This window comes from Amia ocellicauda, chromosome 19 (assembly GCF_036373705.1).
Source record: "Amia ocellicauda isolate fAmiCal2 chromosome 19, fAmiCal2.hap1, whole genome shotgun sequence".
Classification (NCBI taxonomy): Eukaryota; Metazoa; Chordata; class Actinopteri; order Amiiformes; family Amiidae; genus Amia; species Amia ocellicauda.
In genome coordinates this window covers 26,020,308-26,033,069 of record NC_089868.1, presented here as the reverse complement: position 1 = coordinate 26,033,069, position 12,762 = coordinate 26,020,308, and the positions used below count along the sequence as shown (strand labels likewise).

The 12,762-nt window shown below is 50.8% G+C and overlaps 1 protein-coding gene and 1 long non-coding RNA gene across 3 annotated transcripts; both read right to left on the bottom strand.

The window, feature by feature from the left end:
- Window positions 1-23: 23 nt before the first annotated feature.
- fzr1b (fizzy/cell division cycle 20 related 1b) lies at window positions 24-7,058 on the bottom strand. 2 transcript variants are annotated; one of them, XM_066692349.1, is made up of 14 exons: window positions 6,783-7,058; window positions 5,492-5,854; window positions 3,632-3,733; window positions 3,413-3,476; window positions 3,009-3,136; window positions 2,826-2,908; window positions 2,399-2,582; window positions 2,164-2,229; window positions 1,947-2,049; window positions 1,665-1,846; window positions 1,238-1,471; window positions 768-872; window positions 568-660; window positions 24-360 (listed from the first exon to the last, which is right to left on the bottom strand). In XM_066692349.1, the coding sequence occupies exons 2-14, from the start codon at window positions 5,564-5,566 to the stop codon at window positions 319-321; spliced, it is 1,461 nt and encodes a 486-aa protein (XP_066548446.1). In that variant the 5' UTR covers window positions 5,567-5,854; window positions 6,783-7,058; the 3' UTR covers window positions 24-318. The 2 variants fall into 2 exon arrangements, with proteins under 2 accessions (XP_066548446.1, XP_066548447.1); XM_066692350.1 differs by lacking the exon at window positions 6,783-7,058 and adding an exon at window positions 6,029-6,760.
- Window positions 7,059-10,174: 3,116 nt separating this feature from the next.
- LOC136714804 (uncharacterized) lies at window positions 10,175-11,566 on the bottom strand. Its single transcript, XR_010805051.1, has 3 exons — window positions 11,499-11,566; window positions 10,636-10,719; window positions 10,175-10,302 (listed from the first exon to the last, which is right to left on the bottom strand). It is a non-coding gene; the product is annotated as an uncharacterized LOC136714804 (long non-coding RNA).
- Window positions 11,567-12,762: the final 1,196 nt, after the last annotated feature.

Here is a 12,762-nt window from a genome sequence, read left to right as displayed (position 1 = left end):
AAACAAAAACAACAACTAAAATGATCCTTAAAATCATCCAGGTATTGTTTTAATGTTTACAATGCACTTCATTAAAAACTGAAAATGTCGCTGATGTCCAAAGTTGGATTTTGGTTTTAAATAATAAAAAGTATAAAATGTCCGTCCGATCCCCGGGTCCGTGTGCGCAGAGCCCCAGCTGTGCTCCAGCGCCCCACTTGGACCGGTGCTGTAAGTGTCCAGCACTACACAGCCTGTCCGCCCATCTGTCTTCAGGACAGGAGGCTGTCTCTGGGTCTGTGTGGACAGATGGACACAGGCTCGTGCCCCAGCCCCGCTCTATCTGATCCGCGTGAAGAGGTTCAGCACCGACTTGGACTCCTGAAGGAAAAGAATAGTCACTCTAATGATAATAAGAGCGGTGATGAGTCCATGTATACAGTGTGTTGACTGTCCTGCAGGGCTGTGCGCATAGACATGCGTGTGAGGAGTATGTGTGTGCACGGATTGTGTGTGATTTGTGCGTGGGGACTGCGTGTGTGTGATTTGTGTGTGTGGGGACTGTGTGTGTGTGGTTTGTGTGCACACCTTGGTGCAGCGTGTTTTGCTGAACACGTTCCAGAAGCGCAGGGTCTCGTCTCCGGCTCCCGTTACGATCGCCTCTCCATCCGGCGAGACGGCCTGTCAGAGACACAGAGATCAGTACCCTCCTTTCTCTGGACCCGGGCCACAGAGATCTGACCTCCCTCGAGTTTCCACCTCCCTCTGCCCCTTCCAGCCCCTCTCACCAGGTACAGGACTCTGTAGGAGTGCCCCGTCAGCTTGGCCACCTGGGTCAGAGAGGGGTACTTCCACACCAGGATCTGGTTCTGGGAGTATCCGTGTGTGCTGACCTGCGCAGGAGAGAACGGGACGCTAGCAGGACGGCTCGGCCCCTGGCTTGTGTTGTCTGTGGTTGTGAACGCTACCCTCAATATTGGTGTCTGTGTTTTAGTATCGCAGACTCAGTCAGTGTGTGAGGGTCTCAGTGCATCAGTTTGTGTGCGTCTCTGTCGGTGTGTGAGAACGTGTCAGTGCCTCAGTGTCGGTGTGTGAGAGTGTCTCGGTGCCTCAGTGTGTTGGTGTGTGTGAGCACCTCGGTGCCTCAGTGTCGGTGTGCGAGAGTGTCTCGGTGCCTCAGTGTCGGTGTGCGAGAGTGTCTCAGTGCCTCAGTGTGTTGGTGTGTGAGCGTCTCAGCGTGTCAGTGCATCTCTCTCACCAGCTCGTTGGCGTGTTTGGACCACGCCAGGTTGCAGACCTGTGACCCAGTGTCGGTGCTCTGCAGGGGCTGGCCCGTCAGCGTGTTCCAGAAACGGATGCAGCGGTCGGCCGTGCCCCCCCCCGACGCCAGCAGCCCGTGCTGGTGGGGAGACCAGGCGATGGCCTTCACTGCGGCCAGATGATCCGTGTACTGCTGCACCGGGACCATACTGGAGCTGTTCCACACCAGCAGCTGAGGGGAGAGGGGGTCTGTCTCAGGTCAGGAGATAGAGAGAGAGGGAGGCCTGGACAGACAGGCAGGTGGAGAGAGACGGAGAGCTTTCAGAGCCAGGCAGGCGCCTTCAAACAGGAAGCTGGACATCACAAGAGACAGACAGACAGACAGACGATCGGAAGGATAGACGGATAGTCGCCAGTGTCCCTGCCTTGTTATCGTTGCCCCCCGAGGCAAGGTGCTGGTGGTCGGGGGACCACTTTAGGCCGCACACCTCCTGGCGGTGCCCCTGGAGCCGGCGCTCAGCCTGGGGTGGGCAGCGCAATTCCCGCTGAAGGATGAGGCGGTCTCGACTGCCTGAGGACAGCTGCTCTGCGTTCCACGCCAGCGCGCCTGGGACAGGAGAGAGGGGGCGGGCGCCCGTGAGACACAGACAGGAGGGGGGACACAGGGAGGAGGGGGGTAGAGAGAGAGCGTTCACACGGACACTGACCCACTCTGGCCGAGTGTCCGTCCAGGCAGGTCACCTTCTTCCCGGCTGCCGCGTCCCAGATCTGGACGTAGCCTTTGTGGGTCCCCACCGCCACCAGAGAGCCCTGAGGGAGAGAGCGGCACGTCGTTCCGGGCTCCTGGGAGCGTGTTGTGTAGGTGTGTGTGTGCAGGCTGTGCATGCTGCGTGGGATGTGTGTTGTTTACAGCGCCGGACCCACCCTCTCGTTCCAGCAGACGGAGGTCACGGAGTCCCCGTCCACAGACAGGTCGCAGAGCCGCGTCACCTGGGCACCAGACACAGACACGGCCGGTCACACACAAGCGCAACCGTGCAACCTCCCCGCCCCGCTCCTCCCGGCTGCCACCCCTCACCGCTTCCGAGGGGCACTGTGCCGTCACGCCGGCCCCGTTCACAGTCCCTCTCTGATCGATCTGACTGCCCCCCACACTGACCTGGCTGGTGCAGGCGCTCCACAGGTACACACAGGCCCCCAGCCCCACGCTTAGCACGTTGCCCGCCGACCAGTCCACCAGGTTGAGATAGAAGTCATCCTGCAGCTCTGGGGCATCCAGCACCTTGAAGGGGATCTTGGAGATCTTCCTCGTCGGCTTGCGTGGAGAGCGCAGGAGCTTGTGGCTGCAGCCGGAGACGGACAGACAGACAGAGAGACAGACCGTTGGGAACAATCTAATGTGGTTAGACACACAGAAGGACAAACCGATCGACTGACAATCTCGTGTTTGACAAACGCAGGGACAGACGGCCGGACTGGAATCTAGTCTGGCTCACACACACACACAGATGGAGGACAGCAGCCACTCCTGCAGAGACGGACAGACTGGGACACTGGAAGGCAGGCGGACGCACACAGCAGCTGACCTCTTGTTGCTCAGGGGAGACAGGGAGTACGGGGAGACCTCATTGCCATTCTCAGCTGGGGCCTTCTTAGTGTTGAAGGCATACTGAGAGAGAGGGGGAAGAAGAAGAAGGTCTTTAGAAAACCAGCAGCCGCCAGCCATGTCCCCCTCTCCATCACTGTCCCTCCATTACTCCCTCTCTCACCCGGAACAGGTTGTGTGTGTCCTGCGCGGGCTGGGCGACCCTGCGGTCCTCGGTGTGGGGGTCGCTGACCTTCTCGATCCCTGCACCCAGCAGCTCGTTCCGCAGCAGCGCAGCGTAGGCCACTGTATCTGGGGGACAGCAGGGACGGGTTCTCAAGACTGGAGGGATCGTCTTGAATATTAATCAAACCCAATCCTCTGAAATCACATGGTTAGTGCCCTCTTCCCCACTAACACTTTGTGGACGGCCAGCACAATAACTGGTTGGGTTCGGGCAGGACGCTGGTCTGGATGAACAAGAAATCTGAATCAACAGGAACCCCTGCATTGTGGGCAGAGGTGTCTTGTTCGAGATCGGTGCCACCTATCTGATATTTGAATGTTTCAGACGGACAGCAGCCCTACCTTTCCCGCTGTCTGGGCTCGCCTCCTTTGCTTTGCGGTTCTGGTTTGGAGATCTGCTGTTTTCCTGCAGGGGTCGGCAGGGAGAGCAAGACAGCACAGTGTGAAGGAATGGCCACGTGGCAGGGGACTGCCGTTGCAAAGGGAGGACATTCAAGGTCAGAGAGTGTGAGGGTTTGCAGGTCAGGAGAATGGATAGTCTGGGTCAGAGGTCAGACTCACGTTGATGGTGTGGAAGCTGACGCTCCAGTTGCAGCCGGCCCGCGCCGGGATGAAGCGATCGCCCGCCTTATGGAGACAGGCCGGGGAGTTCACACCTGCAGACTGGAGGGAGAGAGAGAGAGAGAGAGAGAGAGAAACAAAGTGAGGAGGCTGCCAGGAGTTCATCCTCCAGTGTGTGCACAGCAGTGTCCAGTGGTGTCCCATGGTGTTAAGTCATGTTCAGTGGTTTACAGTCATGTCCAGCAGTGTCTAGCAGTGTCCAGTCATGTAAAGTAATGTCCAGCAGTGTCCATTGGTGTACAGTCATGTCTAGCAGTGTCCCGTGGTGTAAAGTCATGTCCAGTGTCCAGTCATGTTCAGCAGTGTCCCGTGGTGTACAGTCATGTCCAGCAGTGTCCCGTGGTGTCCCATGATGTAAAGTCGTGTCCAGCAGTGTCCCGTGGTGTCCAGTCATGTCCAGCAGTGTCCCGTGGTGTAGTCATGTCCAGCAGTGTCCCGTGGTGTCCAGTCATGTTCAGCAGTGTCCATTGGTGTAAAGTCGTGTCCAGCAGTGTCCAGTGGTGTCCCATGATGTAAAGTCGTGTCCAGCAGTGTCCCGTGGTGTCCAGTCATGTCCAGCAGTGTCCCGTGGTGTAGTCATGTCCAGCAGTGTCCCGTGGTGTCCAGTCATGTTCAGCAGTGTCCATTGGTGTAAAGTCGTGTCCAGCAGTGTCCAGTGGTGTCCCATGATGTAAAGTCGTGTCCAGCAGTGTCCCGTGGTGTCCAGTCATGTCCAGCAGTGTCCCGTGGTGTAGTCATGTCCAGCAGTGTCCCGTGGTGTCCAGTCATGTTCAGCAGTGTCCATTGGTGTAAAGTCGTGTCCAGCAGTGTCCAGTGGTGTCCCATGATGTAAAGTCGTGTCCAGCAGTGTCCCGTGGTGTCCAGTCATGTCCAGCAGTGTCCCGTGGTGTAGTCATGTCCAGCAGTGTCCCGTGGTGTCCAGTCATGTTCAGCAGTGTCCATTGGTGTAAAGTCGTGTCCAGCAGTGTCCAGTGGTGTCCCATGATGTAAAGTCGTGTCCAGCAGTGTCCCGTGGTGTCCAGTCATGTCCAGCAGTGTCCCGTGGTGTAGTCATGTCCAGCAGTGTCCCGTGGTGTCCAGTCATGTTCAGCAGTGTCCATTGGTGTAAAGTCGTGTCCAGCAGTGTCCAGTGGTGTCCCATGATGTAAAGTCGTGTCCAGCAGTGTCCCGTGGTGTCCAGTCATGTCCAGCAGTGTCCCGTGGTGTAGTCATGTCCAGCAGTGTCCCGTGGTGTCCAGTCATGTTCAGCAGTGTCCATTGGTGTAAAGTCGTGTCCAGCAGTGTCCAGTGGTGTCCCATGATGTAAAGTCGTGTCCAGCAGTGTCCTGTGGTGTCCAGTCATGTTCAGCAGTGTCCAGTGGTGTAAAGTCGTGTCCAGCAGTGTCCCATGGTGTTAAGTCATGTCCAGTGGTTTACAGACATGTCTAGCAGTGTCCAGTGGTGTACAGTCAAGTCCAGCAGTTTTTTAAATGACTGATATTTTCAGTGTGTGTTCAGGGCTCTGTTCACTTCACTGTATGATGTTACTTTTACAGTTTGCTGAGCTGCTTTGCTCGTTAGTCTTAACGAGCTGGTGATGGTGCTGCCTCTGTAGACAGATTTTAGAGGGTCTTGATACACTGTTAGCAATAGGGGCTCTGACAGGCTGTGTATCATATGGGACAAATCCTGTAAACTTACACCTGAACTTCTGTCCTGGTCAACATTTATACAGATCGCCGTCCTGTACAGTGGTGTTCGACCGCAGTGTGCAGTAATGACCGGCGCTGTGTGTGTGCGGTGTGTGCAGTGCAATCTCACCGGGGCCAGGGGGTGCTCTGGCAGGTTCTGGTAGTTGATTTGCCTCAGCAGCCGTCTCTCGTAATCCTGGTCCATGGCGCCCGGCCACTGCTCTCTCCCCCTCTCCCTCCTCACTGTCTCTCCTCCACCCTGTCTGTGTCACTGCCCTCTCCCTCCCTCTCTCCGTTCTCCCGTTTCTCACTCTCTCTCTCCCGTCACCCTTACTCTGCAATGCCCGCCTCTGCTCGCTGCCCCAGGCACTCATCCATTCCTGGGAGACAGAGAGGAGGGGGAGATGCGAACAGGGCAGGCTGTTCCTGCTCGGGCCAGAGCGCTGGACTCGGACCCCTACTCTGCCAGCTGCGGGGATCCTATACACTTCACCTACACACAAACACACACATACACCCATCAATATTATACACATATATGTCGTTATATTAATATCTAATACTTTGTACTGGAAATAAACCTGCACCACTGAGGATGCAATACAGCCAGCAGTGCGTCTGTACAGATTTATAACGCCTGTCTGGAAAAAGGAAGGACTTCATTTACTTCAGGAAACTGCGTGTCGTTGCTCCGACCCTGAGACAGCGGGTTTCTGGGCTCTGGACGCCTGGCAGCTGCACTGGAGCAGTGAAGTGTCCGCTTATCATCCGCTTATCATCTGTCAGCTGGACAGTGGAGGCTACAGTCGTGTCGCATGCAGTTTTACGTCTTTGTACATATATATTTGCACACACAAGCGTGTCAACACAGCTGACGACGCGTCACGTTTGTTTAGTAGCGTCACCACGTCGCAGTGGCACCTGCCGGCGATCACCTCCCGCAGCCCCGCGGAGCCTGCAGCCTGGCACGGCGACTGACACAAGGCCTGCTGTAAAGTGCAACCAGACATACTGACTGGCCACATGCGCCCTCCACACCTCAGAGCAGACGCTGCGCGACAGTAGAGCTCGCTGCCGCTTTGCGACTGTCGTGGTCAACGAATGACATTTGATTGTAGAAGCAGCAGCTATAGAGGAGCTCACAGCCTCTGCAGTCTCAGCACAGCAGAGCCCGACCACATGCACGCACGACGACAGATGCGCACATGCGCACACACAGATGCGCAGACACAGATACACACAGACACAGATGCGCAGACACAGATACACACAGACACAGATGCGCAGACACAGATGCGCAGACACAGATACACACAGACACAGATGCGCAGACACAGATGCGCAGACACAGATACACACAGACACAGATGCGCAGACACAGATACACACAGACACAGATGCGCAGACACAGATACACACACCTGCGCGGCGCTGCTGTCGCCGGGTTGTCGTGCTTTTGGCGCTTCAGAGACACAGACCTCGGCGCGTCCGACCGGCTGCGTCTGTAATGCAGTGCAGGCGGCACATCGCTGCGCCTCCTTCCTGGGGGTATCGCGGTGTCTCTGCAATGTCTGCACTGACTGCCCGCTGCCGTCTTTACCTGCCCCGCTGATGCCCCGCTGATGCCCCTGCCCCACTGCTGCTGCCCCGCTTCCGGTCCGGTCCGCTCGCGCTCGGCCTGCCCCTCGTCACCGCCGCGAGCCGCTCAGCGCGCATCGCAACATGGCCGCCGCACTGCGCCTGCGCGCTCGCACAGTGCTGGAGCAGGGAGTCTGACCGGACTATTGCACACAGTGTGAGAAACACGCAGGACTATTGCACACAGTGTGGGAAACACGCAGGACTATTGCACACAGTGTGAGAAACACGCAGGACTATTGCACACAGTGTGGGAAACACGCAGCTCTGGAGTGGATATGGATTGTGTAGCTGTTTCTTGTCCATTCTGGAGCAGCTCCTGTCCATCTTGATTACACTATTTGAAGATCAGATACAAATGTTTTACATGTATTAAATCTTCAAGTTAAATAGAATATATTTTACCTCGTTCTAATAAGTATAGAGCGTATCCCATACCAAACTGAACAAATACATGTTTAAATGAATGAATAGATAAATGCACAGAGATTTCCCCAAGAGCACTTTCAGTGTGTGTCTTTACAACCGGTCTTGTACTTTATCACAGATGTACTCTTGTTCCCCCATTAATGTAAGATAGTGTTTTAGTGCTTTACATCATATACAGTGCATCCAGAAAATATTCACAGCGCTTCACTTTTTCCACATTGTCATGTTACAGCCTTATTCCAAAATGGATTAAATTCATTATTTTCCTCAAAATTCTACAAACAATAACCCATAATGACAACGTGAAAGAAGTTTGTTTGAAATCTTTGGAAATTTATTAAAAATAAAAAACAATAAAAGCACATGTGCATAAGTATTCACAGCCTTTGCCATGACACTCAAAATTGAGCTCAGGTGCATCCTGTTTCCGCTGATTATCCTTGAGATGTTTCTACAACTTGATTGGAGTCCACCTGTGGTAAATTCAGTTGATTGGACATGATTTGGAAAGCCACACACCTGTCTATATAAGGTCCCACAGTTAACAGTGCATGTCAGAGCACAAACCAAGCCATGAAGTCCAAGGAATTGTCTGTAGACCGCCGAGACAGGATTGTATCGAGGTACAGATCTGGGGAAGGGTACAGAAAAATGTCTGCAGCATTGAAGGTCCCAATGAGCACAGTGGCCTCCATCATCCGTAAATGGAAGAAGTTTGGAACCACCAGGACTCTTCCTAGAGCTGGCCGCCCGGCCAAACTGAGCGATCGGGGGAGAAGGGCCTTAGTCAGGGAGGTGACCAAGAACCCGATGGTCACTCTGACAGAGCTCCAGTGTGTCTCTGTGGAGAGAGGAGAACCTTCCAGAAGAACAACCATCTCTGCAGCACTCCACCAATCAGGCCTGTATGGTAGAGTGGCCAGACGGAAGCCACTCCTCAGAAAAAGGCACATGACCGCCCGCCTGGAGTTTGCCAAAAGGCACCTGAAGGACTCTCAGACCATGAGAAACAAAATTCTCTGGTCTGATGAAACAAAGATTGAACTCTTTGGCCTGAATTGCAAGCATCATGTCTGGAGGAAACCAGGCACCGCTCATTACCTGGCCAATACTATCCCTACAGTGAAGCATGGTGGTGGCAGCATCATGCTGTGGGGATGTTTTTCAGCGGCAGGAACTGGGACACTAGTCAGGATCGAGGGAAAGATGAATGCAGCAATGTACAGACATCCTTGATGAAAACCTGCTCCAGAGCGCTCTGGACCTCAGACTGGGGTGAAGGTTCATCTTCCAACAGGACAACGACCCTAAGCACACGGCCAAGATAACAAAGGAGTGGCTACAGGACATGTCCTGAATGTCCTTCAGTGGCCCAGCCAGAGCCCGGACTTGAACACGATTGAACATCTCTGGAGAGATCTGAAAATGGCTGTGCACCGATGCTCCCCATCCAACCTGATGGAGCTTGAGAGGTCCTGCAAAGAAGAATGGGAGAAACTGCCCAAAAATAGGTGTGCCAAGCTTGTAGCATCATTCTCAAAAAGACTTGAGGCTGTAATTGGTGCCAAAGGTGCTTCAACAAAGTATGTTTTTTTTTTTTTTTAATAAATTTGCAAAGATTTCAAACAAACTTCTTTCACGTTGTCATTATGGGTTATTGTTTGTAGAATTTTGAGGAAAATAATGAATTTAATCCATTTTGGAATAAGGCTGTAACATAACAAAATATGGAAAAAGTGAAGCGCTGTGAATACTTTCTGGATGCCGTGTACAAACGATGAAAATCAGGGCTAACCACTGCCTCTCGGGTCCTGAAACAGACGTCACCTGAAGGACAGGCGTCTGGGGCTCTAACTGGGTCCCAAACAAGAGCAGGTCACATCTTTTTCCATTGTTGTCACCACCACTCGTACCAGAAAAAAACAAATCGGAAAGCAAAGAACCCGGTGGCGAAAGCGAGGCTCGCAGCGTCGCACCCACAGACCGGGCCTGCAGGCGAGCGCGGCGGAGAAATGGACTCTATCAGGTCGAGTTTTGCTCTCGATTTAACATTATTTGTTTCAAGTTTTTTTTTTTTTTTTTGCTTTTGAGATTTTTTTTATTTATTTACAATTCTATACATTTTGCTTTCGATACTTTTATTTTTGATCTCAACTTCAGTTTTTTTTTTTTTTTTTTTTTTTGGTTACAATATTTTTTATTTTGAATTCGTTACTTATGGTGCTAATCTGAGAACATACTGATGTCCCATTCAGTAAACAGTGCTGCGAAACTGGTCTGTGGCTGGCAAACCTGAGTAGTTTCCTCCGAGCCATCATGCCAGATATTTTATTACATTACTACTTTGGTACAAACACTTACCCGCCAATGTGGTGGATAATCTTCTGAGATTTACTCACCAAACGGAAAATCTACCTGCATTTGGCACTTGGCGGGTGTGAATTTCGGACCCTGATTACACTGCTTTATCCAGAGCCCGCAAGTCCCGCCTTATGTCAAACTGAGGAGGTGTGGGGGGAGACATCTCACAGAGTAGGGAATTATAATCTTATCTAGATAATTACCCCACTTTGCATAAATTGTAATATTCAGTGTGACTTTGACAAAGTACACCCATGACATCAAATTGGCCAGAGTTTCTCCAGCAATCGGACAGCAATTAAGAAGTCCTTGTTTGTTTTTGAAAAGGCTGCACAATGTTGTGTGATGACAATGACAATGGTCTCAGCACTGGTAACGACACAGCTTTGTGGACAGGGATTTTATTTAGTCAAACAGCCTCTCACTCTTTCCAGTATACAGGCTGTTACACAGTTTCTCGGTTCAACAGAGCACGGCTGGAATGGTCTTGATGACTGCAGCCTCCGATGAGCTCTAGCAAAAGAAAGGCACAGACAAATAGGTTATAATAATAATAAAACGCAAGGTCCCTGAACCACCTGAGAACTAATTTCCAACTCTGAACACAATAACTTAAAAACAGCTATGCAGTTCATTAGGTCTCTATGTAAAAATCATATTTTTGTACATTTTGTATTTATTACATATAACAACAGCAAACAAACACCTTTTTCTGTGAAATTGAGAATTGTGGTTAATTGTAGCCGCAGGAACCACTGTTAAAGTCGTCTGATGCAGATAAAGCATAAAAATAACAATAACAATAATAATAATAATAATATTTAGTCAACTTTTCAGTCTACTTACCTCACTTCCCATTTAAATAAAACCCGAAGATTGGATTCTCTTTGGGACCCATTGCATCGTAAGCCAGTGCACCTACAGCTGAAACTGAAAAGAAAAGCATTGAAAGCAGATTAGTGTGGGATCAATACAGCACTAGACTGACACAGACACGATGGGTGGCTTTCTTTATGCGGGGGTCTGTATAGAGTTTCCAAAAAGCTACATAAACCATCGTGAAGAGTCGAAGAAATCGGAGAGAGATGTATGTTTCCAATCAAAGGTTTTTAATCCATGCAGCTGCAAGGAAGAGGTTCAAGAGGTGATCTGAAGAACAGTCTCAGAGAAGTCACACACTACAGGCACTGTTATGCAGAGCAGACAGGAGAGACAGAGAACAGCCCACGTCTGTCCCGGGATGAGTGCAGGTTCGGTTTCTGCCTGACAACTTAGGAAAACCCAGATATGGTTAAACCTGGAGAATTAAAGCTACGTAATGTTTAATAAAAGGGGGGTTTGTACGATGTATCGAGCCCAGATTGCTGGAGAGAACTGGTTCTTTTCAGACTCTGTCTCTCTGGGTATCAGGGTTGCACTGTGGCTCAGTACCGTATCACAGCAAGGCCGCGAGACAGTGACCTTGTTCAAACAGACACACAGGGAGAGAAATGCAGTTCATAACATCACCTCAACTCAACATTGCATATTTTTAGGGCTGTCTATTATAGGAGCTCTTTTTAATTTTTGTTTACAATGTTATCTTCACATTGATGGCTGTTCTTTTGGACCAGTCTACATTGTTTCTCAGCTCAATATCCCACTGTTAATCAATCCATTTAGGCCCAATACACAGTTATTGATGATGAATTGTCACAGGTTTCACTCACTGCTGTAGAGCACGCCAACAATGAACAGGATGGTCATAGTCTTCATGGCGTCTCTGGGTGCTTCAGTGTTGTCATGCTGAGGAGCAGAGTCTCTTTCTTTATGCAGGAGATCTCACAGCTCACTCCCTCATTCTACGGCCACAGGGGTTGTGACGTAATAGTTTGCATAATTATGAAGCAAAGCAGCTGAGATGTGTCTTGTTGTTATAATTTGATAATTTCCCCTCATTCAGTGCTGCAGGCAGCAGAGTTTAATTTTACATCACAAAACATACAGGATATTCCAATGAGGAAGACCATTACACCAGTGTCACATTATTTGTGCATCAACACACTCCCATACACTAAAAGATGGCATGGCATCTGTCAGTGGGTGGGATATATTAGGCAGCAAGTGAACATTTTGTCAGTGGTCAGTATCTATCAAAAGTGTCCAAGGAAGGAAAAGCGGTGAACCGGCGACAGGGTCATGGGCGGCCAAGGCTCATTGACCCGTGTGGTCCGATCCAACAGACGAGCTACTGTAGCTCAAATTGCTGAAAAAGTGAATGCTGGTTCTGATAGAAAGGTGTCAGACACACAGTGCATCGCAGTTTGTTGCGTATGGGGCTGCGTAGCCGCAGACCAGTCAGGGTGCCCATGCTGACCCCTGTCCACTGCCGAAAGCGCCTACAATGGGCACGTGAGCATCAGAACTGGACCACGGAGCAATGGAAGAAGGTGGTCTGGTCTGATGAATCACGAGTTCAAGGTGTTGACTTGTCCTCCAAATTCCCCAGATCTCAATCCAATCGAGCATCTGTGGGATGTGCTGGACAAACAAGTCCGATCCATGGAGGCCCCACCTCGCAACTTACAGGACTTAAAGGATCTGCTGCTGACGTCTTGGTGCCAGATACCACAGCACACCTTCAGAGGTCTAGTGGAGTCCATGCCTCGACGGGTCAGGGCTGTTTTGGCGGCAAACGGGGGACCTACACAATATTAGGCAGGTGGTCATAATGTTATGGCTGATCGGTGTAATTATATATATTATTGTTAAAATGACGTACACAGTGGATCACACATGTTTTCTTGCATATGATATAAAAGCTTATACATTCTGCATGAATGTTGAAAGTTAATGTAAATTAACTAAATTGCTAAATTAATGCTCAATTAATTGTTAAATATTGAATAGTTTCTGTTTTATGCTTCTAAAAGGCTATAACGATTCTTTGGCTAGAAAAAGTCATTATTAGAAACGCAACGATGGATGTCATTC

Coding starts and splice junctions, on each gene's coding strand:
- fzr1b (XM_066692349.1), bottom strand. CDS start 5,566: ATGGACCAGGATTACGAGAGACGGCTGCTGAGGCAAATCAACTACCAG. Junction 1,472..1,664: donor CGGGGGGCAACGATAACAAG/GCAGGGACACTG, acceptor CTCTCCCCTCAG/CTGCTGGTGTGGAACAGCTC. Junction 661..767: donor CCTACAGAGTCCTGTACCTG/GTGAGAGGGGCT, acceptor TGTCTCTGACAG/GCCGTCTCGCCGGATGGAGA.